At 43.6% G+C, this 27,895-nt stretch overlaps 1 protein-coding gene across 1 annotated transcript in view; it reads right to left on the bottom strand.

Moving 5' to 3' along the window:
* Positions 1–27,618, bottom strand: part of KIF26B (kinesin family member 26B) — a 665,930-nt gene extending 638,312 nt beyond the window's left edge. The window contains exons 1-2 of the mRNA XM_054994402.1: positions 27,556–27,618; positions 26,517–26,918 (exon numbers count right to left, since the gene is read on the bottom strand). Of these exons, the coding sequence (XP_054850377.1) occupies positions 26,517–26,918; positions 27,556–27,618 (465 nt within the window). The remainder of the gene's footprint in view (positions 1–26,516; positions 26,919–27,555) is intronic.
* Between the last annotated feature and the right edge of the window lie 277 nt (positions 27,619–27,895).

The raw sequence follows: 27,895 nt of genomic DNA, 5'->3' as shown, positions 1-27,895 counted from the left end.
AACGACTGCTGCTCGGGACACGATTGACAAAATAGCTAAAGCCTTGATGGCCGCAGACATAGCTTCGTGTGCTCTCCTTAGTGCCATATCACCTTTTGTTTAGACTATCTCAGATAGTCCCTTGACCATCTTCGGAAAGCAGGCCCTGTGAGTGTAGTGCTGCCACGGGAGCATCAATTACCGGCATCTGCAAGAGCTCATTAGCAAAGTTAGGTAAGTTATACAGTTTTTTAAGAGCATTGGGACAGTGCTTGCAGGCTGCTGGCATAGCCCACTTTGCCTTCAGCTGACGTTCAAAAAATTCTGGGAAAGGGAATACTTTAGCTCTTTCTTCCTCCCTAGGAAAAAGTTCCGTTTCCCTTGGGTCTGCCCTTGGATCCCCCAGCTTTGGGTTCCTCCTCATCTCCCAACTTGGCCTCTTGGAGGTCTAAGGCTGCCAGAGTTTTGGACAAGAGGTACTGATAGTCCTTGGCCTGAAATAGTCTATTGGACTGATCAGTGTTAGGGGTCTCCTCCTCCTCATTGTCCTCAGGCAGAAAATCCCCTTCATCTGAGTCTTCACTGGGAGAGGATTCTCCCTGTTCCCATCTGGTTGATTTGTCTAGGTGTGCCACCCGTCTTTGTTTTTGGGGCCGCTTTAGTGGGCCACAGGCCACTTTTATCTCGACTCCCTTGGGAGGAGACCATCCTGGATGTGGAAGGGCAGAAATCAGAAAATGGATCCCCATTGCAGAGGGACAGAATCTCTTCTCTCATAGTTTGTCTAATGGCTGACAACACTTCCGGGGACAAAACAGGGTAACAGCCACTTACACAGGCTTCATGTGATGATCGACTGGAGCTCTGCGTGCTAGAATTATCAGGATGAGTTGCTCCTCCTACCAGGAGGTTGGCAAGCATGTCTTTGCTAGTTGGCAGGAAGATCGCTGCTGTGTCTTGTGTTCCTGCCAAAACAGAGCTCCAACCGTCAGTGCCGCTTTTGGCCAGCTGGCTGTTGCGCGCTTTACTCATGGACGCCCTCTTAGAAAGCCGGGGCCGTTTGGAGGGTCGGTCTTCCAATTCTGTTGTTTGTGAGCCAGGGAGCTGATTGGCCCGAGAGGACTCATCAGCACCAGCAGGGTCTGTTCCCGCCACCGGAAGGACGGCTCCGTGGGAACAGCCTGGGACCCTCTCCGGGAAACGCTCCTTGGAGTCCGATGACTCCCTTGGGTCCATGGCTTCCTTCCCACTTTGGCTCTCTTCGTCTCTCTCCAAAATGGTTTTTTTTAATAGCAAGATATAGAGAGACGAGAGAGGAAGAAAAAAGGGGAAAGAAGGGAATGGAGAAGAGCAATTCAAAGGAAGAGAAGGTTAAAAGAGAGAGATTGAGAGAATGGCTTAAGAAGTGATGAAGGTAGCTAAGCTAGTCTAAGAACCAACCGCTCTTTCCAGAGGCAGGAGGCAGGAAAAGAACTGGAAGGCAAAGGGAGTGATCCCACCTACTAAGGAAGAGGAAGAGGTTTCAGCTTCCTGCCTCCCCAAATGGAAACACCCACAGATGTCCTCCGCCTCAGAGGGAGAACTCCAAAATCCTCCAATCCCGGCCTAGACATGGCCCAGTCAATGGCTGGTAGAGTAGCAAGGCTGCCTCCTCAGAGATATAAACACCCAACGGCAGGAGGCCCAGGCATCCTTGATCTGCAGCCTATGGCAGGCCATAGAGAGAACTTGGGGAGATGCCATATTAGCAAGTGGCGGAGCTGTGGGACCCAGCTGAGGAACCCCCTTCCAGCTGATGAAGCTAGGGGCAGATGACAATATTGACACCTACCTGGAGACATTTGAATGGACAGCGGAGGCTGCCCACTGGCATTGAGAGCAGTGGGTCTTTATTGTGAGACCTTACCTGACTGGTGAGGCCTGGCGGCCCTGAAGGCCCTTCCTAAGGAGGATGGGGTCAACTACTATCAGCTAAAGGCCGCCATTTTAAACCATTACGAGATGACACCAGACACCTACTGGTTGAAGTTTCAGGCAATCACTTATCAGTGATTGGATTGGCCACAGACCCTCGTCACCAACCTACAGGATACTGCCTACCACTGACTGAAACTCATGATAGAGAGCAAGAAGAAAATCGTGGGCTAAGTGGTCCTGGAGCAGCTGCTAAACATCCTTCCACCCTGTGCAGCAAGCCAGCGGGACTCAAACAAGCAACAACCCTCCTGGAGAACTTCACTGCCGCTGAACCCCAGGAGGCTGGGAAAGACACACACCCAAGTGGGCGAGACTCCAGTGGCAGTGGATGGACAACTCATGAACCACAAGGGTGGCCTGGTCGGAAGGAGGCCTGGCAGCCACTCAGGCAGCCCACTCGAAGAACCCCAGGGCTCCAGAGGGCTCGATGGTGCCTGGAGACAGATGCCGCTCCATCCAGTGCAGTTGCACGCACCCACACCAGCGGACCAGCGGCAGCTGGCAACCACAGCAGACCAGATGGCCAGAGTACAAGAGCCCCACCCCCAGAGGAAGACTGGGCCCACCTGCTGCCAAAAGGCCAGCAAGCTGCCTGATTCATGGCAAACCAGAGCCAGCATTAGCCCTGATAGGGCTCAGCCAGGAGAGAAAGGGAGCAACGCCTATAACCAGCAGGGATGGGGATAGGGCAAGAAGGTGTGGCCACCCTGGCCCAGGTGGGGGCAGGGGGTTGGGAAATAGGGCAGGGATAGCACTAGGGGGAGGAGGATAAAAGGAGGGCTCCACACCCAGACTGGAGGAGAGAGTGGAGGACTGTCCCTCAATGTAAGGGAAGCCTATCGAGTAGAATCACCACCCCAGCCCTGTGCCCGCCACTCTGAGATGTACAAGGGGGAAACCTTGAGGTGACATATGGGCAGGAGCTGCTGACCAGGTGGCCTAGGCCAAGGGACTCGAGGGCAGAGCCGGGGATTGTGGTCTGCAACACGGCAGATGAGCGAACTCTGAGTAGGGATGCAAACAATCATGACAATTCCATTGTTCAACTTGGATGTTTTAATTTAAAGGAAATTTTATTTTTAAAAAATCTGTATGCATCCTGCGTCTGGTTGGCGGGACTCTTCAGGAGTCAGTCAGTCTCTTGGCCATCTGACCTCTGAGGCTGAAACAGCTGGTGCTGAAACACAAGGCTTACATCTAGGCATTTTTTTCTGGACCTGGGCCGATTCCAGATGACTAACCTTGAGGCGCTTCATGCCGCCTTCTTCCGGATCGCGATGGGGAAAATGCGAAACATCGCGTTTCCTCGCGCGAGTTTTGCGCGTCGTCGCGCAAAACTCGCGCGAGGAAACGCGGTATTTCGCATTTTCCCCGTCACGATCCGGAAGAGGGCGGCATGAAGCACCTTACGGTTAGTCATCTGGAATTGGCCCTGCATTTGCTGGCAGGTGTTGAAGTTCAGGAGGCTTCACTGTGCTCTGGCCAAGATTCTGCAAGGAAGTATCGCATTCAGTGTTCTGTTCTGTGTCTACGGGGAAGTGGTGTGCTGCCAGGCTTGCACTTTGCCTCTGTCCAGGTCTTTTGCTACTGCCATTTCTGTGGCGTGGGAGGGCAATCCTGAGGGCCTATGGGCACAGATTTGTGTCATGCCTGGCAGGGGCCTAATGGTGAACTCTGAGGCAGGTGGCAAGGACTTGCTTACAGGCTCTGGCAGAGTAGTCTCTGGTGCTGCTGGCACATGGTCAGCTGGTGCCTCTTCAGCACCAGGCCCTTCCTGACCTGTTGGTCCTCACACTCTTCCTCTGAGCCCGCCAGGTCGGAGTCACTCATCTGGTCAGAGGGAGTCGTCATAGTATGGGAGATAAGGTCTTCCATGTGGTTGCACAGCACCACCACCCTTCCTCAAAATTCCAGAACTGTTCAGAGACTCAACCAAAAAGGGGATCCCTGGTACCTCATCAACCTACAAGGACCACATGCTACTGCCACAGCATGTATTGAGAGCAATAACTAAGATACTCTAAGTGCTTTTTTTTGTAATGCACAGGCCTTGAGGCTAATTAAAAGTTGATCTGCCCATACATACTGTCTCCCTAATAATGTTTTACTGCAGCCAGCACTTAGGTTGAAGAATCTCTAGAAGGATCTAGAAGACCCTTACTCAATGTGAAATTGTGAATATTCCCATCAAAATAATTTTGTGAGCTTTTTAATGCACAATCAACTTTTTAATAATCATTATCTAAATGGAAATTAGATTTAATTGAATATGCATAATTCAACATACATATTAAATGTGTAAGGGGAAAATTAAAGACTCCATAGCTAATTAATCATGTTGCAGCTTCTCTATTAGAAAAAAAATTGACTACATTATTATAGTAATATTTTAATAACTGTATTATAGATAGGATCATTAAATATATTGTAATCACAAAGATGTATTAGCTGGCCTAATGTGTTTACCCAGTGACAGGAACTACTTACATATAGCCACACACTGTCAGAAAAATTATGCTATTTCACAAGACGTTCCAGCAGGGGATTTAGTAAATTTCCCTCAGTTCATCCTCTCTCTTCAATTCATCATTCAAGTTCATTCAAATATTTCAAACACGTAAGAAATCTAGAGCAATTATTGGAAAGAGGAATGGAACATGAGGAAACAACATAATGCTGTGTGAAAGACCACTCACCCACAAAGCACTACTAGGATCTCTTTTTGGAACATGTGCTACTATTCAAGAAATATAAAGTTGGAGAGGATTCCATGGAGAGGCCTGAGTACAATAAAACCATCAGGCACATCACTTTCTAAAAGGATAGTGTTATTTTTTTACTTGGTACTTTTTATCTCACCTTTCCTCTAAGCAGCTCAGGGTTGCTCTCATCTGTACCAAAATATGCATCTAAATGGGCTCCGTGGAGAGTTGCCATTTTCTTGTACTGAATTTTATTTTTAATGTGTTTTTAATGTGGTTTTATTACATGTTATCTGCTCTGAGCCTGCCCACAAGGAGAGCAGACTATAATTTAATAAATAATAATAACAATACAATCATAATAAAAACCAGTTTAATGGGTTCATTATTCATGCAGATGTGTATCTATTTCTATATCACCTGCAAGTATGAAAGTTTACTTCCACACATTGGCTTGGATTCCATAGAGGATATCTGTGGGGGAGTGGGCCAATTTTCACTGACTCCACCTCCTTCTGGACATCGCTGACCCTCCCCCATGTTGTTTCTAGAAGTCCTCTGTCCTGCAAGCGGCATTTCAGGGGGTATTTTGGGCAACAGCTGGAGAGGGAAGGTGGGGAGGTTCAGTTCCACTAGCAGAAGTCCCTTCCATCTGTGGAAATCTCTGCAGCAAGTGTTTCATGCTACTGATCTCCCTTGCAGGACTAGCATAATTGAGTTAAATGGGATAACTATCTAGTAAATGTAAATAGGACTGTATTGTCGAAGGCTTTCACGGCCAGAGAACGATGGTTGTTGTGGGTTTTCCGGGCTGTATTGCCGTGGTCTTGGCATTGTAGTGGCATTTGAAGAAAACTACAATGCCAAGACCACGGCAATACAGCCCTGAAAACCCACAACAACCACCGTAAATAGGACTGTTGCCAAAATATCTTTGTGGTGAAATAATAATAAAATCTTTAAAATTATAGCTCTACGATTCTACAAATATATGTGCATAATAGAGAATTCACATTAGTGAGCAATGCAGACTCTAGGTAAACCAGGACAGAGGGGAAGGGGTCAGTTCCCTCTGACCAAACTCTTCACCAGAACAAATGCCATGTGCTTACCTTTTTGTGTCATGTTACAGATTTTTACCCATTCAGAGGCTAGATATGAACAATCACCAGTGGCAGGCAAACTCTACAATTAAGAAATCATTGGAACTCAGTTCCTTAGTTAGAAGATCCTAAATGACAACTATATTTCTCTCTCTAAAGAATGAAGGTTTCTTTCTAAACAAAGGTTTGCTTTTGGAAGCAAAACAGCTTATTAGAGATAGCAAAGTATGCTTGTGTTGCATAACTCTTACTACAAATATGCTTATGAAATCTTCCCTCAGGCATTTCAACATGATGGACCTAATGAGTCAGCTAGTTAGCTTCCTCTACTGAATTCCCATTAAAAGTAAAAATCCTACTTGTGGGTCAAACTGAATCTGCATAAAGACCGTCTATAGATGATCATCATAGTAGATGATGGTGACAAACAACAGGAGAGGGCTGTTGCCTTCATGTCTTGCTCCCGAGTTCTCAAAGGTCACTGTGGAAAACAGGATGCAGGACTAGACAGAGCTTTTGTCTGATCTAGTAGAACTCTTCTTCTTCTTCTTCTTCTTCTTGGGTTCTGACAAGTAAGCCAAGAAATTTGACTGTAATAAGGAGTACCACATAAACCGCTTGTAAGTTTTCTTTCAGGAATTCCATACAACGCCTGACAGGAAGAATCAATAGCTGGAAAGCACTTCACACTCAATGTTTTTGAAAAATTGAGGAAAGCTGAAATGTGAGCTCAGCATGAATGGAACAAACCATATTAAGATCATCTTTATAATTATTGCTACACTTTGTCTTGAATAGTACAAACATTTAGAAAATCCCAGTACTTCCTTAAGAAAATAATACTTACCACTTATCACACAGTATTAGAGAATATGAATGATACCACCAATACTAACCTGATTTAGAGAACTTATTAACTGTTAACATCCATTAGAGAATGAGAAACAAAGGAGTCATGACTTCCAATTTGCTACAGAATAGGTTTTTATTGTTTTTCTTTACAAAGCAAGCAAAGAAACCAACAGACAAATGAAGAATAATAGCTTTTGTTCTGGCAATATAGCACCTAAGAGATAGGAAGGCTCTAATGCAGCCTATTGTGCTCTTTTAAAAACTGACTGTGATAAATAGAGGGAAAGGGGAGGATTCAATCTTTTGAACGGGGGTGGGGTACAAACTCAGTTTTGCTCAAGAAATTTGACTGTATTTGAAGAAAAGAATACCACAAAATCATGCAGCATAACACACCACAAGGCAAAAATAAACAGAACTGCAAACATAGATAAAACTGACAAGCTACGTCTAAGATGAATACAATGGTGGCTGGGGGGGTGGGGGATACATTTAATATAAGCAAATCTAACAGGCAAATGTCACTGAGCTCCCTTGTATGTTCAGAAAACATGCTCATGTCTTCTTCAGAGTCTGTACTTCAGAATGCAGACAGGGAAATAACATGATTAATATTCCTGCAGATCGAGAAAGCGGCACAAGAAGAAAAGTTAGCCTGGATTTCCCCCCACCCCCTCCCTGTTGAGATGCAAGATTTCTGCATGCATGGCATTTTTGAAATAGTACTGTTCTTGTAGAAAAGAACATGTAGTACAGTACATGTTCTTTTGTTTCAACTGTTTTTCTATTCCATGTCTTTTGAAGGCTTCTTAAATAGAAAAGTGTCCATAAATATTTAATTAATACATTATTCTTTTTTGAATTTTGGTGGTATAGAACCAGCAGGTCACAGAGAGGTGGAGAAGAGAAAGATCCATGTAGGCACAATGACCAGGCTTGGAGAATGACAAAGGAGGAGACAAAGAAGACCAGTCTCCTCATTAGGCTTTGTAAAATGTAAAGAAGCTGTGATGGGGTGTAAATGATCAAGTAAATGGGGGTGGGATTGCTGCAGAGACAGGAACAGCAGCAATAGGCCTATATCTTGTAGCATCTGCTCACTGAAAATGTCAGTACATTGCTGTTATGCATAGGAATGTTGGCCACCTTGTGCTACAAGCTAACAGATTTCATACCAACACATATGTGACAAGCCTTACTCTGCTGACATTTGTGACACTCACATATTACAAACTGCTGAAACCATGCCTGAATAATGATGCAGGGCATAATGGTCAAGTGTTTTGCACTGAAAGCTGTGACAAGCTGTTCAGCTCGATGTTTGGAACCATCCCAATTATCTGATGTCCCCAAAATAATCCAAGGTATTAGACTGCTGATGGGGCTGAGTCTGCGTGAACTGCTTTCTTTCTTATGTAAACAAAACTGCTATGCCTTTCACAATGAACTGGTTTGGGCAATTTGCCCAGCACATATTGCTGACCCATATTTGGGATGGAAGATTTTTTTTAAAGAGGTCATTGTGGAATAATTCTTCAACTAGAACAGCAAAATTCTCTTCTGCATAAGACAAATACGACAAATACGTTCCTGTTCTGGTGAGACAAAAGGCAGGTATTTAAGCAGGGCAAAAATTATGATCTGTGAGTTCTTTACTAAACTTCCAGAATTCCATTCTCATAGCTAATCAACAAGTTTGTATTTTGGAAAAACAGGCATGCAAACCCATGCTAACAACCATATTCACAACATAATGTTCATAATGTGATGAAAAAAATACCATTAATACAGAAGTCATATTTCAGAAAGACAGTGCTTAAATGCCACAACATTTTTGAAAAGTTTGTCCTACACAGATCTTCTCTGAGAGGTAGGTGAATATAGTTCCATCATTATATTTTCATGGCTCTTTAAAAACTAATACCATAACATTAGTTAACGAACTGACCATGGCTCTGTGATAGAGCACCTGCTTTTTATGTAGAAGGATCTAGTTTCAATCCTTGGCATTACCAGTTAAAGAGATCAGTTAGTAGATAACGGGAAAGACCTTGACCTAAGAGTCTGGTAAGCTGCTGCCAAAAAGAGTAGATAAGACTGACTTTGATATACCAATGGTATGAATAAATTTTAAGGCAGCTTCTTTTGCCCACTGTCTTTCAAAAACAACATAAAATACTGCCTTGAACACTGTGAGGTGTGATCGAAGGAAAAGTCCTGCCTGTATTGTCTTTTCACACCCTACTTTCAGACACCACCCAGTAAACATCCTGTTGTCCCCATAAACAAGTACAATATATAATTTCAACTACAAGGATCCCAAAGAGGAAGGTATAGCTATTGACATTCATCACCTTCTTTCTGACAATTTTCAGGTAGAAAGACATTTCTTTTACACGACATAAAAGATTTTCACATTATACCAGAGTACAAGAAACCATGCCATGCTGCCAGTATTTGACATACACCAATTACCAATCTGAAGAATCTGAATTTCAAATGTACATCTCCTTAGCGTGTGTTTTTACATTTTACAGCATACATCATGTATTTTTTTAAGTAGGTCAATTAAATCTAACTCAAAAACACTATAGTTTTCAGCATTTCAGAAGGTGGCACATTCTAGCAAATTGTCAGATTCTGTACAAGGGCAAGGGATCCTACAAAATAGTAACTTCTACAGACTGTATTACAAATGTATTTGGTACACTTCAGCAATGAACATAGCAACAGTAGTTACTGCATCTGGAGCATAATCCAGTCAAAATTAAGTGGGTTTTGGTTTAATTAATTTCAATAGGAGGGAGTTAAACAGAGAGATGGGCACAGTTTGAGAGTGCTGATGTGGATTTCCACTCAGATATGTTCAAGAATCTGCCTAAGAGATCAAATGATGCTTTTCTTCCTAAGACAGATAAATAAAACAAATCTCAAAACTGAGATTCTAATAACTTTGATTCTAAAGAAAGGCCTCAGAATGATTTCCAGTTAGCAAAGGTATCGGACAAGGATGTATTTTTATCTATTCACTCTATACCCTGTCTATTCATTCTATATGCTGAACGTATCATACATCAAGCTGGGTTAGATTTAGATGATGAAGTAAAAATTGGTGGAAAGAACATTTTTAATTTGAGATAGGCAGATGACTTCACATTACTGGAATAAAACAGTAAACATTTGAATCAACTACTGATAAAAGTTAAAGGAGAAAGTACCAAAGCAAGATTACACCAAGATGAATACCAAAATGACTACTAAAGAATTATACTGTTTTAATAGTACAATTACACAAATTACAAAATCATCAACCAAAAGGAGACTACAACCAAGAAATCAGGAGATTGAGACTGGGAAGAACAGTCATGAAGATCCTTAAGTGTAAGTAAGGGTCCCTAGAGACCAAGATCAAGATAATTCATACTGTTATTCTCCATTACCACATATGGATGTGAAAGTTGGGCAACAAAGAAAGCTGACAGGAGTTTCACAGATACCAAGGACACCTCATAAGACAAATAAGTGAGTTCTATATCGTATCAAGCCTGAATCCTCCCTAGAAGGTAAAATGAATAAAGAGAGGCTATCATACTTTGATCACATCACAAGAGAACGACTCAACTGAAAATACAATAATGCTAGGAAAAGTTGAAGGTAGTAGGCAAAAAGGAAAACTTAACATGAGATGGTGTTGCCAGGGACCTCCTCCTCCTGTTATGGGGCCTGCCATGGACTGTGTCAGTTTCCTGCGTTGCTGTTTTAAAGATCCACCAGAGACTCTGTTTTAGGGCAGCATTGCCCATGCCTATTTCCTGTTCTCCCTGCTGCAATGGACTGTGCCATCTATGTCTGTTTCCTGCCTCCTTGGGCACCTATCTCACCTGGGCCCAGAGCCATGCTGCCAGCAGCACAGTGCCAGCCGGAGGGAGTCTCCACGAGCCTGGCCAGGCACCCCCTGGTCAGTTCCCACGGAGAGCCCCTTGCAAGCCGGTCACTGAGTCTGCCCTCGCCACTGGGCAGCCTGCTAGCAAGCCCAAGCCATGCCAAGGAAGAAGCCATGTTCCCAAGCAGTAAAGAGCCAGCCTGGACAGTTTACTTTGAGGCTGCCATTTCATGAAAGCGAGCCGGTCACGTCCACAGCAGCCAACCTCGCCCCGCTCTGCATATCTTGGAAGCTGCCCCGGAATGGAAGCTAAGTGCCGCCTGTCCAGAACAGCTAATGGACGCATCTCAATGCAGCCACCGCATTCCAGAGCTGATGCCATCAAGACAACGCCAGAGTCCTGGCAAATCCAATCAACCCGCCCGGCACTCCCCTCCCCTCCTTTGTCCCCTCTTCCCGAGGTGTCACAATCATGCAATTAGACACTAAAGTGACCCATTAAGGATAGTTGTAGAGCCATCAAGCCTTTGTTTCCCTTTTGAGAACCACAGGGAAAGGCACCAGCCCCAGGGTACATTTTGGGGTATTTAAGCAGGCCTCCCCGGCCATGAGGTGCACATGCCATTCCTATCCTGAACCTCCGCTGCCTCTCTCTACAGGTCTAGTGCAGGCATTAGATACCGCTACGCTTCGCTGCTACATCTTTCTTCCACGCCGTGACCAGGTGAGTATACCCAGTTCCGTCGATCTCAAGTGGGTCCTCCTGCTAATGCAAACGGCTCTATTTTTCCTACTCTTTATTTCCTAGTTTCTTGTATGTACCTTGTCTATATGTGTTATTTCAGGCACACGCAACACAATTAGTAAAGACACATTTTATTCTTATTAGCCTTGCCTCTTTATTGCACAAGTGATCTGGAAGACGGACTCTAGTATAGCTGGCCAAGATCCGCAATAATAAAACCCAGACTGCATGCTAATTTCCCCTAAAATAGCAGTTCTGGTAACAATGGATTGACCCAATGAAGTAGCCCACGTTCTTCAGTTTGCAAGACCTGAGCAAGGCTGTCAATGATGTTTTGGAGATCACTAATAAATAGGATCACATAAGTCAGAAGCGACTTGACGAGACATAACACAGAGAGAGAGACTCTTAGGATTCTAAATGATACAAACTGCATGACTGATAAATCCAAGACTTGTTCCTACTCTTCTAGTTTATTTCCATAATCTGAAAAATTTAAGATGCTGTTAAAAATGGGCAAAAAGAGTAATCTAAAGACATTCCCACTACCAAGAGACATTCAGTTGCAAAATATGCTGTCGACAGGTTACTCTCTGTGTTTGGTATTGTGCCCCATGATGCAATACAAAAGACTGGTTGTTGCTGCCTAAACTTTAATGGAGTTAATCCTTCCAAATGCTGACAAATTACTGCTCCAGGCCATTTAAAATCACATTTCTAATGCAATAATCCTATTTGCAGTACACTGACTTGGAATGAAATGATTAGGTGACTGAGATTTTTGCACTACAAAATTAAGTCCCCATACAGTCTGGCTGTGCTTGTTCACAAATTAAAGGTCTGGACGGAAATGAAATTCCATTATTCTATCACTTTCCAAGCTTTCAGGAAGGGTTCATTACTGTCCTGTCTTGACTAGGAATGTCTCTCTAAAGTAGCCACAAGCTAGCATGGACCTATTTTCCGTTTTATCAGCTCCAGGGCTTCTTTTATTATTAATATTATTCATCAAGTCTTTGACTACTGAACATCTCTGAAATGGGAAAGGCTAAATCAAGAGCATGTGAACAAAAAATGATGGAAAGCTTCAGAAAAGGGGTGAGGATTTTCTTCCCATCATGAACTGATTTTAACAGAGGAGAGAATAAACTAAATCTATTCATCCAGCAACTACCCATGGTACTCAGTATTAGAGCACATACTTTGTGTACATCAATTCCCAGGTTCAATACCCAGCATCTCCTATAAAATGATACTATTATTTTCACTAGAGTCATGAAAAGAAAACTGACCTTTGGACACTTACCGTGAAGGGTCCGCCTCCTCTGAGGAAAGGAGGACATCTTGGGTGATTCCCACCATCCAATCAGGGAGGCAGGAACTAACTTTCTTCCTCTTCCTGTCTAGCCTGTGGGACCACCCTCTCTTCAGTTCAGGTGACTCCACAAAGCAGTAACATTGAATTTATCATTCAGCAACTGTCAATACTGAGAGAAAAAACACCTGTTGCATTAACATGTACTGTAAATAAAGCATAACTCGGAGGAGGTAGAAGAATGAGGCAGCAGGGTAGAGAAGGACGGAGACCCGGGGAGGGCAAGATGTCCTCCTTTCCTCAGAGGAGAAGGACCCTTCACGGTAAGTGTCCAAAGGTCCGTTCTCCCTCTGAGGCGGAGGACATCTTGGGTGCTCCCAAAGCAGTTTCCAGTTTCTGGGTGGGATGTGGTCTTCGTCCATGATCATGCAATGCATTACTTTTCTACTACAGTCAGTGTCCGCTGAATCATATAGATTCGATTTGTAGCATCTTAATAAGGTCAAGACTGACAATCTTGCAGCCTTCTTCTACAGAAGTGTTCCTGTGTAACGCTGCACTGGTAGTAGCATTCCTCAAAGAGTAAGCTAGTATTCCACAAGGAACCTCTGCGAAGAGAGTTTTTAGGAGTTTCGATAGTGTATGTTTTGCTATTGGCACCTACTGCTGCTGAAGACATTTTCTTCCCCAAACTGAGATGAGATATATTTAAGAACAGTAAGACTGACTTTCTAATTTGCACTATTCGGAGCAGAGGCCTAGAGCCTCCTTCTGACATCTAGGTTGTGTCAGAGCCTCTCCCTCGTCTATTTAGGGTTCAGGTAGAAATATGGTAGCCTTATCTCTTGCAAACTATGCAGTTTGGAATACGCTTTTGGAAGACAGTACGAGGCATCACCTTACTATTGGGAAAGATACAGTGTTCAGGTCTGACTTAATCTTCTGGCAGACGCGAACATAATAAGAAAGATAGTCTTCATTCTCAGCCTTCTCAGGGGAACATCCTTGACCGGTTCAAATGGATGCTTGGTCAGGGCTGTGTAAAATGTCTACTGAGTGAGGGCTTCCCAATAAGAGTTGTAAATTCTGAGCATAAAATGTTTTCTGAATGCTAGGAGAGTGTTGGCCACCTCTCAGAAATATCCCCATCTTAGGAAGGTGTTCCTTTCTATTTCCACACAGTTAAGCAGAGTAAGTCTACATGAGAGAGCCAAATTGGTCCCTGCTGTAACTTGACCGGAGAGGTCAGTAGGATGAAAGGTGGAAATATCACCATCTGTTGGAGGGTGGAAAGGCATGGTCTGTTACTGGTAAGGGTAGTAATACATAGAGGAGGCCTAATGGCCACTGCAATGTCAGGGCATCTGCTTGTGAGTAGAACAAATCTTGTCATGTACCCCGGTAGTTGATGGCTGTGTTGGGGCGCACACCGGTTCATGAGGTGTTGTGAAGCGCAATGTTATGAGATGTTTCTTAAGGGACTATTCCCGTTGTCCCCTCAGCCAGTCTGCCTGGGCATTGGATATGCCTTTGATGTGTACAGTTCTGATTGAAGCTAGGTGACCATCCTCCCAGGTAAGTATCCTTGCTGCCACCTGTGTCACTTCAAGGTCTTGAATCCCCCCTGCTTGTTTATATATATTTTGTCTGCAACCATGTCCATACAGAGCTCTGAACTGGAACAGGGCCAGACAAATTGCTCACCTTTCTAAGTCATTGATAGGAAGACATGCCTAACCTGATTCTTACACCTGTAAATATTTGTTGTTCTCGAAGGATCATGAATCTTTTGCTTTGCATTGGGTTGGTGACCTTAGCTCAGATGGGTTTTGATCTGAAGTGGTATCTGAATGGGAAGATCTGTCTTCTCCATGATCTGTTGTTAATGAGATCTAAGAAAGGTCTGAAGTGGTCTTGCCTATAGACGACCCCAAAGGTATTGCATTGTAGGTAGCAACTAGCAAACCCATCAGTTTCAGTAGTGTTGTGAGAAGTGATTTTGCACTCTGATGACAGTCTCAGTCAGCAGTTTGGTCTCCTGACCTTTTCTTTGGTGAGGGATAGAAAAAAACCCTCTTGGTGACTGTGATCTAACCCAGGTGTTCAAAGCTTGTAGGAACTGAATGGTGAATTGAGTGTTGTGGTGAGATTTTCTCTTGAACCGATCAAGAGATCATCTGGGTACAAGTGAACATGAATACCCCGTCCCTGAAACGTATGATGGGGTTGATCATGAATTTTGTGAATACTCTTGGTGTGATGGACAGGCCAAAACAGGATGGCTCAGAACTGCCAATTTTTAATTTAATTTTTTTTAAAAAACATAAAATCTTAGATATTGTTAATGGCCTGTCAGAATTGGTACATGGAGGTATGTCTCTGTGAGATCTGTAGATGTCATGTATTCTTCTGATTGATTAGTCACTGCGACTGAGCACAGAGTCTCCATTCAGAAGTGATACAATTTGATAAACTTGTTCAAAAAACTTGAGGTCTAATAACACCCTCCAGTCCCTATTCTTTTTAGGGACTGAGAAGAAGATTGCGTAGACCCGTTTCTGGAGGGCAGCTTTCAAATTGTATGGAATAGCCTTGTGAGACTATTTGTAAGGCCTGCCTGCTTGTCAACCTAAGCTTGATGGTAAAGAGTAGTTGGCCTCTCACCGGACAGCTAGCAAGTTCTGTCTTAGAGATCTGGGTATTAAGGTTGATCTCTTGCCCTGTGTGGAGAACTGTCTGTTTGATCTTGGGGAAAAGGTAAGCATTATCCCCACAATACAGCTGGAGAACTGGGACTGAGAGGACTGGTTTATTCAAGGCCATGTGGCAAGTTCATGGCAGCAGTGAGAATTGAACCTGCAGAGTACTGCATCACTGTTCAGTTATTTAACCACTATACTACAAGTGTGGTCTTGAAAAGACCCCCCTTATTAAAGGGCTGCCTAGATTAACCTCAGGATGGCCATTTGGAATCTTGTCTGGACCTTAGTAGTGTGTGTTATGAATAAAAGGCTGAGGGCCAATGGATCTCCTCTCAGATTGTTTGAGTGTTTTTGGCAACACATTCTTCTGTCCTATGTCTCAATCTAGATCTTTCCCAGGGCACCCCCAAATAGCTTGTCTCTCTGAAAGAGGTAAGCCAGGACGATATTTTTAGAGTGTGAATCTGCTGGCCATGCTCTTACTCAAGCGTGCCAGCTCGTCACTGCTGTCAAGACCATAATCCTAGAAGAAAAAGGTAAATGTATCCAGGATGATGTCTGTCTTGAAGGTACTGGCCCTTACATTTCTGTTTGCCCCTTCAATGGGGGCAGCTATTGTTGTACAGGAGTTGGATCAGTTTCCAGATCCATACTCCTGACACTCTTGAGGCAATTGAGACAATAGCTGTAGCCTTAATAGCCATGGTCACGGCCTCGTGAGCTCTTGTTAGCACGGCCTCTCTCTTCTTGTCTAAGTGGTCTCTGACTGATCCTTACCCATCTTCTGACCAGAGCCCAGATGACTGAAGTGTAGCCACTGGAGGTTCCATCGCAGGTACCTGCAACAACTCATAGCAAAGAAAGGTAGTGAGTACAGTTTGTTTTGTTTTGGGACCGAATTTGGGATTAATTGGCTTATGGTTTAGATCACTCAGCCTTGAACCTTCTCCCCAAATATTCTGGAAATGGGAGGACCTTTTCTGAGGAACCTTCACTAGGAAGCGACTCGTTTCCCTGGGTTGGATTTGGTATTTCCAGTCTAAGGTTCCTACTCCCCCAAGGCTAATTTTTTTTACAGCTCTAAGGCTGAGAATGTCTTAGGTAGTAAATACTGGTAGACCTCAGATTCTGACAGCTGGGCTGACTGTTCTGGTAGGGATATTTCTTCCTTTTCCACATCGGAAGGACTTCATCCTTCTCCCTGTCATTACAAACTCTATCTGAGGGCGATCCCCCTGCTCCGTGGGGATCCCTGACTGATAAACGTTATGAACTGCCTTATTCTGACTCAGACCATTGGTCAGTGTTATCTCCTCAGACTGGCAGCAGGTCACCAGGGTCTCAGGAAGAGGTTTTTCTCCTCATCTACCTAATCTCTTAAACTGGAGTTAATGGGAAACAAACCTGGATCTTTTGCATACAAAGCAGAAGCTCTTCCACAGAGCTACAGCCTTACTCATGGAGGGAGGAGGAGGTAGACACCACACCACTATTTCCTCTCTCCTGGTTAGTCTTATGAGTTAAAAGGTTCAAAGACACCGGCAACATTGCGCCCTTTATACATTACCCATCTGACAGGAAAAGGCAGGGCTAGATCCTGTTGTAAAAGCAGGACTAAATCCAAAGGGGAAAGGCCTGCTGTAAAATCTCCAGCCAGGAGATTGGCATGGGCACATTCACATGGAGCCAGGGCTGAGGAGATTCCTGGACTCTTTATAGGGCCAAGGTGCTTCTGACTGGTAAAGTAACAGGATTTCCTCCCTCACAGTCAGTCTAATTGCTGACAGGAATTCTGGAGGTATAACACGCTCGGGGGAACACTTACGTGGCCCTCCTGGGCTTGTCGGCTAGAGCTCTGGGTGTCTGGATTATGTTTCAGCCATGTTTCTCCTGCCAGGAGATTGTCAAGTGCGTTGCGTTGTTTCCCGCCAAAATTGAGCTCCACCAGGTGGCGCTGTTCTCAGCTGGCTGGCTGAGGCACGCTGTTTGAACAAGCTCCCTCTGTGGAAGAGGGGGCTGTTGAGAGGCCTGCATCTCTTCCAAGGCCATTTCCTTGCCGGGGAACACATACAGCCTCAGAGGCATGCTGGTGCCGGCTGGGCCTGTTCCCTCCGTCGGAAGGACGGCTCCGTGGGAACAGCCCAAATTCTTCTCTATGAAGCTTTCCTCAGAGTCCGATGACTCTCTAGAGACCATCTCGTCCTCTTCTTTTCTTTCTTTGGCAAGAGGAGTAAAAGAAGAGGAAATGGGAGGAGAGTAAGGTAATGAAGCAAGGAAGGAGTAAGGTAAAGAATGATTTGAGGAAGTAGAAAGATAAATAAGAGATAGAGAGAAACAAGGCAGCAGAGCTAGTCTGCTACAGAACTGCTCTCCCTGGAGGCAGGAACAGAACTGGACTGAAGAGAGGGTGGTCCCACAGGCTAGATAGGAAGAGGAAGAAAGTTAGTTCCTGCCTCCCTGATTGGATGGTGGGAATCACCCAAGATGTCCTCCGCCTCAGAGGGAGAAAGGAAGGTACACCGTCCTCTGTTCTCCGTAACATATTATTTGTGTATGTCCAGAATCAGATTGGACTTTTGGATAGCTAGTTTATTCTCCTAAGCATAGTTTAAACTGAAAGATGGTTACTTGCCCAAAGCCACCCAATGAGTTTCAAGGCTGAGCAGGGATTTGGACAAGTCTCCTAAGTCAAGCATACTATACCACACTAATTTTCAATAATAATACTTAAAAATTTTGCTGACCACAATTGGAGATTGTTTTGATACAACAATAACCCATACTGTCTTAAAGCACTTTATGAAGCCACCTTTTCTGTTTTCTTTTTCTACTATTTCTATTTTTCACTCCTTCCATTACAACATCAAGCTTACAGTATTGCTGCAGATCCATTTTTTGCCTTTTATAGTGAAGATCAAGCAAACTACAGATGTGAATGTGACCGAAAGTCAGACATGGGCCCTAGGAAAATGCCCTCAATTACCCTTTCACAGTACACAAACTTATAGATTTTGATAATATCAACATATACAATAGACTATAAGATGCATGAAAAGTTTTTATACTTACACAAAGAAATTATTTGCACTAAGTAAATCACAGACAAAAATATATGTTAAAATCGCAGTAAGGTGGTAGACACTGAGGATCTTGTACATCTGAACATTATTCTAACATCTACTCTACCTGCATTTACCAGCTATGCGGATGCCATGCACCTGTCAGATAAAATACTGGATTAGGTCTGGGTGAGCTCAGACAGAAGACATGGTAGAGATCAGGGCAGTTAAACAGTTAAACTAAGGGTTGTTCTTCTGTAATTAGAGCTCAGTTTTGTGCAACGCAACTAAAACTGAAATCCCTAAATTTTCCTTCTGTTGACATATTGTGAGTGAATGTTTCTTGTTGGAGTTAATGTTCCACACTTCAGTGATAACTATGAGCAAGTCAAAGGTACCCTTGTTTCAGGTTAAACATTTGTCTTCCTATACCACATGTAACACCTGGTTGATGGTTTCATATATAAAGATCAGTCAGGACACACAACAATCATGCACAGGATTATATTATATAAATATGGAAATATTCCAAAGTACATGATTATTCAATATGAAAAAACCATGCATACATTCAGATGAATAATAAAACACGTTATTCTCTGCAGACTTCTAATGGATTATAATATTAATAGTTGCCATATATTTAACTATTCAGCTTATATGCATTTTAAGTATGGAATAAACACAAAATATAAAATATATTTTGCTGACGATGGTTTGAAAGCCCTTTTGCTGACAGTAGTTATGAGAGCTAATGAAATTTCCAGGCTGTTATCAGCAGGAGTCCCAAAAAAACTTAAGTCAGCTGGATTCATAAATGATAAATGGGCAAGAATGATAATGTACAGTTGACTGGTCTTTTGGCTATTACCAGCAACCTCAACCAAAGAAAAAATAGCATTTGCCCCAACTTAAACTGATATGTCCCACAATGAATTCACCAGTTAAGCTGCTCAAAACAGAGCTAGATAATATGTTGGCCCCCACATTATTGTCCTAATGTGTTTCCCATGAAGCCTTCCCCTTGTAAATCCATCATCCTAATTTCTGCTGCTGCAGCATCAGTCCAACTAAGAAATAACAGAATAAAAATATTATCTCTTTGATTTCCATAACAGACTGGTTTACATCATTCCTTAAGGACCAGATTCAAAGAGTTGCCATTGGACACGAGTTATCATTAGTGTTGGATCTGTCCTATGGAGTTCCATATAGTGCAGTCTTATCCCCTATACTATTGAATCTTTATGTAAAGCCCTTTGGAGAAATCATTTGTGGTTTTGGAATTGGATGCCTTCAGTATGCTGACACCACCAAGCTCTATATCTTTCTATCCAAATCTCCAAGGAATGTTGTCTTGAGCTATTGCATAAATGCTACGGTTAAATAGTTGAGTGAACAAACTGAAACTGAACCCTGATGAGATGAAGGTAATACTAGTTGGAAAGCTTGAGGTATTGAAGAACATTGTACTTTCCACTTTTGATGGGGTTCCGCTAAACCTTGCTGACTTAGTCAAGAGTCTAGTGGTTATACCGGGCCACACATTACTGCTGGAGAAACAAATTGATGGAATTGCAAAAAATTCTTCCAATTTAGTGTAGCTTGCAAGAAGGCCCTCTACCTTGACTTGGCTGATATGGTCACCTGGATCCATGCCACTGTAACATCAAGACTAGACTACTGTAATGCTATTTATATAGTTTTCCACTTGAAATCTACTCAGAAACTTCATTTAGTGCAGAATGCTGCAGCTTAGTTCTTATCAGGAACTAGACAGTACATGAATATTATACGCATTGTGCAGTCACACCATTGGCTGTCTAATTAGGGTTGCCAGGCCCCCTCGATCTCCCAGCGGGAGTTTGGGGCCTGGCTCTTACCTGGAGGGGGGGTGCGCGCAGAGCGCGCATGCACTCTCCTGCAGGCGCGATGACGTCACTTAGTGACGTCACCACGCAGCCCGTTTGGGCGTGGATTGGGCCCGTTGTGGGCCCCTGCAGAGCGCGGGAGCATTCCTGCGCTCTGCAGGGGCCCACAACGGGCCCAATCCACGCCAAAATGGGCCCAATCCGCGCCCATTTTGGCATGCATCGGGTCCGTTTTGGTGCGGATCGGGCCTGTTTTAGGCCCCTGTGGAGCATGGGAGTGTTCCTGCGCTCTGCAGGGGCCCACAACGGGCCTGATCCGTGCCAAAATGGGCCCGATCTGCGCCCGTTTTGGCGTGGATTGGGTCCCTTGTGGGCCCTTGCAGAGCACAGGAAAGCTCTCGCGTTCCACAGGGGCCCCCATCCAGGCCAAAACAGGCCTGATCCTGGCGGCTGCTGTGCGCAGGGGCATGCAGCACCGCAGGGGGGCGCATTGAAGGTGTGCCCCCCCCGCTGGCCAGGTAGGTGGGGTGGTGGTGGGAGGGTGGGGGATCCCCCGCCCCCACCGGGAGTCTGGCAGCCCTATGTCTAATACTTACCAGGTCCACCTGAAAGTACTGGCTATCACACACAAAGCCCTTCATGGCCTTGGTCCCTCATATCTGCAGGACTACCTCGCCCCCTATGCCCTGCCACAAGATCTTTGTTCATCTGAACAGGACCTTCTACAGGAGCCACCCTGCAAATGTGGAAGATCAACAACTGTCCCTACATGCGCATTCTCTGTAGTGCCCCCCACCCTTTAGAAAGGCCTGCCGGAGGAGGTCAGGAAGCCACCTACACTTTTGGCTTTCCTCAAACTGTGTAAAACAGAACTGTTCAGGAGGGCATTTTAATAAAGAATAGGGCTACATTATAACATACTAATTCAGGAAGACAGGACTAGACTATTAATAGGTATTATTATCTGGTGCTGTACATTTTTATCTTGTTCACACTGCCTTATGTTCCTGCGTATGTAATAACATTATTTGCATTGTTTAACATGTCATTTTAATGCTAATGCCTTGTTTCAGATTCCTGCTATCCTAGAGCTATTACACTGTTTATCAGATGGCTGCTCACCCTACTGATTGTACTGACTTAATTATGTAATCCGCCCTGAGCCTCAGTAAGAAAGGCAGACAATGAATGAATGAATGAATGAATGGTCAGTCGGAAGGTCTATAACCAAGAGCTCCAAAGGGTCTCACTACTGTAATATTTTTCTGACTGACTTCAAGGTCTGCGTATATTCTTGATCCATTTTTATACTTCACATTGTCATAATTGTATCATGCCATTTATGTTTTTCTGGACATTTCATGTTTGCTTCATCTTTTGGTATCTGCTACAAGAAAGCTTGTAGTCAATATCTTCAGGCATTCATGAGATTCTGAGCTTCAGCTCATTGTCCTTCTTCAGCATTCTACCTGCTACTGGTGCAGCAGTAGCAAATTCTGGAAGAAATATCACTAATTCTTGGGCATCATTTTTAATATTTGTAAAGTGATAAACTTATAACTATTGCAGTTTCCAAAAATGTAATTCTTGGTACTTTATCTTCAGGATAAAACACCATGTTTGTACACTTGGTATAAGCAGCTTTTGACTGGCAATAATTCCTGTTAAACAAACCCATTATTCCCACAGAAACTCCTACTTAGCCTTCAGAATCATCCATATTTTATTTCAAAAAGCACATAATGATAAATGCATTTCAACAATGTTAGAGTCCCTTGAATAACAACTGTTTTCAGTTGATAGCTCTTGATCCAATGCACCAAAGAAAACTCTTTGAAGTAGAAGAATAAATATTACCATTTGATAACACTTGCGCCTGACAGTGCAAACCAAGTGGCATTGTATCATATTCACGGAACTTATTTGCTATACAACATTAACAGGGTTACTATGGAAGACAGCCAAGCTTCCAATTCTTTGACCCTTAGTCAGCACAAGGGCTCCTATGGTTCTTTCAATACAAAGTTTTTTTATGCATTCCAGGTGGCAATTCCATCTTACTACCTTCATAGAGCAACGTTAATGCGGTTAATTTTCCTCCAAAAGCTAAATATTCAATCTAAACAAAAAAAACAGATCTTCAATTGACCACATACCATCTACACATACCACCACTAAAGACAGAGATATTTTACACAATGGCTCCCGACTAGTCTTAAAACCATGCCTTGGAATCACTGACCATGTAACAAATAACAGTGGTAGATCTGAAAGTGTTTTTTAAGGTGTGGAGGAAGCACAAGGAAGGGGTTGTATGATGAATATTGCTGGAACATTTTCAGGCACATTTTTACATGTGCTTATTTAATGGGCAAATAATAAAGTTATATCTGATTTAATATTGTTGAAATAAGTTTATCACAATCATTAAAAAATTAAAGTAAAATTATAGACTCCTGTGGAATTATGTTTGATTATGGAATACGCTTTCTAGCATAAATGACAAATCCAAAAGAATGCCAAATATACTTTTAAAAGTAGTCACAATTTATGCATTGCATTTATTTCTATCCCACTTTTCTCCCTAGTTGAGAACTCAAAGCTCCTTAGAATATCATTCTCCCCTCCTCCATTTTCTCACAACAGCCCTGTGAGGCAGGCCAGGTTGAGAAAGTGTGTCAGTCCCAAGGCCATCCAGCAAGCTTCCATTGTAGAAGTAAGGATTCCCAGGATTTATAATCCAACACTCTATCCACTACACCACTGCTGACTCAATTTATGACTAGTACAGAAGAGTAGAAGCTCACCGTTCATGGCTTTCAGGACCCATGGGCAATCACTATTAATTGGTAAGAAAGGGACATTCTGCAGGTGTCCAGTAGCATACTTTAGCTTTAGCCCAGGTTTTCCAGGGCAGAGTTAAACACTACAACCAGGGTCCACATGGTAAAGCCCTTGACAAAACAATCTCAAACTGAACCATGTTTATTTAAATTGTAATATAGCATCTACTGGTACAGAGAATCAGTTAAGGAAGAGACAAGATTTGCTGTATATCAGCACCACGTGCCAATTCTTCACATACATAACCAGGACCATTCTAATATTATTACCATCCCACCCGATTTCATTTCAAACTATTATGCTCTTGTGAGGACTGTACCAATATACCATTTTTTCCACTGAATATCTGAACTTGGTTATATTTTCTGCGAACATGTAATCAACAGTAACAGCATAAACATTCCTTCTATGTGAATACTCATACATCTCAGTGTAGTGCTATGTGCTAATGAAGCACACACACTTGAGTGGTAAATGTGTACACAAGATATTTTGGTTTTTTTAAAAAAATGTCTGGGCCTTGTATTCCTTATCACAAAGCCATGAATAAAGAATGCATGAAAATATAACATACTAAACTAATGATATGCTATAGTACTCTTGCTTTAACTGGCATTGACTGTTGAGTATGGAAAGGGATCATTTCAGTTATATGCAAAGAAGCTTTGTTGTTTCAATGAAAGGCTCATGTATTATATTCACAATAGTTTGTGATTCAACATTTTCATATGTTCAGCTCCCTTTAACAGTCAAAGTTTTTCATGTCTGTAACCATTCAAAAGAGAGGAAACACTAAATCAGTAATGTAGAAGCACTGTGAAGAAGTTAGAACAGAAGCATATCTGATGAATAAGCCTTTAATGATGCAATCTTATATGTTATAAAGCTCCGGTTTGTCATGGGAGCTGCCACTCCTCAGCAATATAGCTAATGTAGCGTGCACACACATGATCATTTGTGACATAAAAGAACTATATGGCACCTAGCTATACCCTCCAAGCAGCTTGTAATATAACCACTCCATGAAATATTATAATACTCCATGGACCCTTCAGTATAAAATACTGCAGCCATTAGCAAAAGCCACAAATAAGTACTGAATCTTCAGGACTATTTTCACCCTTTTTTTTTACACTTCCATTTTCTTCTCAACACCACTGATCATGTTTATTGCAGAAGTTGCTGCTGCTATGTTATACAAATGACCAGCCTACTGTAACAGGGATGACTTTCTTCTGCCAATGTCCCTTCCTGCAAAAGTGAAATATCATGTGATCAACTGTGATCATCCAAGTGCAATTTTAGATCAATGGCACTCTAATGTGTGTGCCAGTTAGCATGCTGCAGAAACATGCCAAACGTATACTGTATAATTGCAATGAAAATTGTAGTGAAAAGTGACATTTCTCACACAAACAAAGAACAGAAAAAGTATGGAGGAGCACTGATAAGAATGGACTGGAAAGCAAATATTTAAAGGATGAATCAGGAGCACAAAGTTTTACCATAAATGTTGGGTAAAATACCTAACATTTACGCAAAACTTTGTGCTGCCATGCCAGACCATCTCTTAAATATCTACCCTGAAGCCCACTCCTATCAGTGCTCCTCCATTTTTGTTTTGTTTTAAGAAAGTGCAAAACAAAAGCAATTGTTCTTCTCAGTGGCCAACATGGTCTTAACCAACATTTTCAGAGTAAGGAATCCAAACACCTGCCTAACTGCTATGTAAGAATCAGAGAATAAAACAAGCATAATTAAATACATTCAATTAACAACAAGTAATTTCAGATTCTTAGTAGTACCAGACAGATGACTCTTTTATACTTATTGCACATTGCAAATTTAAAGTGTTCAGCAATCCACCCTGAGCCTGCTGGAAATGTGGGGAGGGCAGAATAAAAATTGAAAATAAATAAATAAAATTTAAAGTGTTCTTATAACCAGTGCTAAGTGCTAATTCTCACTGAGAAGATAAGCCTGTCTTGGCTGTACCCATTATTACTTCACGTGAACATTACACAACTGGTAATTCCTCCTTACCTCGCACATTGAAAACTAGCAGGATGGTGAAGGCTTGGGTAGAACGCTTCTTTCCACAAATGTTAGCTCTTTTCATATCATCAACATGCAGAGAGAATCAATGTGTGAGAAGCAGTGGTACTGCACTCAGTATCAGCACTTCCAACCTCTATGTGTTAACGGCTCTATCTGCACAGATTCTATGCATTTACAGTCAACACAGAGTGGAAACAGTGATCACAGCCTCACCCCTCCCCGCCTGAAAAAGGCTACAGTTCTCTATGCAGAAGGAATTTTCTGTATGGAGCAGCAAAACCGTGGGAGCTCCAACCTATGATATGAAGCGATACACTCCAGCAAGATTTACTACCTTCTTAAGAACTAGGTCCAAGGCTGAGGCCTGTTCATGTGACCATCTTAACACATGCCAATTGTGGTTTTAGCCACTCTGTTGTGAACACTAATTTTAGCAGCAGCATGTCCACAACCAGGACTGAACAAACAATTCACTAAAAGCAGCAAAGTTTAAGGGATGAGGCAGTGTCATGGCAGCCCTGCACATGACCACCTCCACAACTGTGGTGGTAGCGGCTGAAAGTATGAATTGCAAACTAAGGCTGCCACATGAAGAGTTGGTAGTATACACCCTGAGACATGACTTGACCGCACAGTTAGCCCAAAGAAATGCAGGCCTCCTTAACTAGGACTATCGCAGATCTTATTCCAGTCCAATTCTTAATCAGCAGGATTTGAGTCTGACGGCACTTCAGAAACCAACAAGTGTTTCAGAGTATGAGCTTTTGAGTCAGAGAGCTACCATCCTCAGATACAGATGACTTTTGTTGGTCTCTGGGGTGCACCGGACTCAACTCAGGCCAACATGGCTACCAATAGGGTTGCCAGCCTCCAGGCGGTGGCTGGAGATCTCCTAGAATTACAACTGATCTCCAGGTGACAGGTATTAGTTCCCCTGGAGAAAATGGCTGCTTTGGAGGGTGGACTCTATGGTATTATACCATTCTGAGGCTCTTCCCCTCCTCAAACCCCACCCTTTCCAGGCTCCACCCCCTAAATCTCGAGGAATTTCCCAACCTGGACCTGACAACCCTAGCTACCAACCTGAAATAATTCTTAATCATTCAACGCTCAGTGTAAGTTAATGCTCGTCTACAGAGCAACACGTTTCTCGGACGAATTAGGCCCAACAAGTGTAGGCATGATGGTCTGGGAATAAGCCCCATTGACCGAAGTGGGATTTCCTTCCATGTAAAGAGACATGGGCTGGGGCTGCACGTGCCCAAAGGACCGCAGGCTTCATAGGACCTTGCTTTTCTCCCGCCCGCCGCAATTACTACGCGCGACAGAGCCGAGGACGCGACTCCTACGACCCCTCGCATGGCGCCTTTTCAAACGACTTCGTTCCCATCTCTTGCTGCGTCAGCAGGCCTCGCCGCCACCTCACCTTGCTGCCGAAGGGCCCGGGGATGAGCAACTTGAGCGCTTGTCTCTTCAGCTCCACCAAGCGGGCATTGCAGTTCTCGCACCAGACACCGCGGTCTGAACCTGGGGAGGAGCCTCCGCCGCTGCCGGAGCCGGGTGAGCCGGTGCCGAAACCCGGCGAGCCCCCTAGCGACCCGGGAGAGCTGGAGCCGATGCCTGGGGAAGCGGGGCCTGGCGAATCGGTGAAGGAACCGGGCGAGGAAGTGCCCGAGCCAGGAGAAGGCGTGCCGGACGATCCCAGAACGGAGCCAGCTCCTTCTGGGGCTGGGCGACTGCCGGCCCGGGATTCCTCATAAGCTTTCCTGTACCAGCTTTCCGGAGAGAAAGGCGCCGTGGATCTTGTGGGGGAGCAGGGATCGTTCACCTGGGGGGAGAGTAAGGGGGAGCAGATCAGCGGAACAGGAGGATAGCAAACTTTCATTTATTAATCGAGTCCAGTCCCCCGGCGACTCATAGAGATTAGCAGTAACAATAGCTCGACGCAGGCTAAACATCCCCCCCCCGGGGGTCTGGTCTCCAAGCAAGAAATCTAGTCGCCACCTGAGAGCAATTTTCAATACAGAAGCGGGGGAGGGATGGATATAGTGCATGCTCTTCAGGCAGTCTGCATGAGTAAAGACCTTCTTAAATCTGGAACGGTGTGTCTATGCTGGAAGAAAAGGGAGTCACAAGGCATATGGCATATTTTGCAAAATTTGTAGAAAAATAGATAGTCTTAGACAATGAAATGGAATCCGAGGCTGCAAAAGTTCAGCAGCGTTCCATAGGCAAGAGAAATCTGCTATTGTAGAGAAAGGAACGTGACCAGATTGCAGACAATTTACTGATAACAGAACTGGGAATTTACCAACTGCACCTTGGTCGGACACATGCAGCTTAATAAGATTAAGGCTCTGGCTTGTGTTGTATGCCCACTTGCAGGGGGAGACTAAAACCCCTTTGTATTAGAGTGCCCATAGCTTTAAAGCATCCTTGCATTCTCTCGCTTAAGGACAACTTACCCCATATTTCCTGCTTCGGGTTGTGACTGCAATTCTCTCTTTATTCCCAGCCACAGAATTCATGACGATCTCTTGTACACACAGGAGACTTTCCTACAAATTTGTATCCAACAGGGAATTTTTCAGATCCAATAAGGTTCACACCAGCTGTATGCTCTGCACTTGAAGTCAATGTGAGGGATTTTTTTCCTCTCCCCAAAATCCCGAAGCCCCCAAAAAATGCTGCCAGTGATCAGGAAACCAAAGAGAGGGTTAGATTTTCTTCAGACCATATTTGTCCTCATTGTTCTCCATCTCATTTATTTCCACTCTTTATTTGTGCAGAAATCCAAAGGCTCAG

This window comes from Eublepharis macularius, chromosome 1 (genome assembly GCF_028583425.1).
Source record: "Eublepharis macularius isolate TG4126 chromosome 1, MPM_Emac_v1.0, whole genome shotgun sequence".
NCBI lineage: Eukaryota > Metazoa > Chordata > Lepidosauria > Squamata > Eublepharidae > Eublepharis > Eublepharis macularius.
This window is presented reverse-complemented; position numbering and strand designations above follow the sequence as displayed.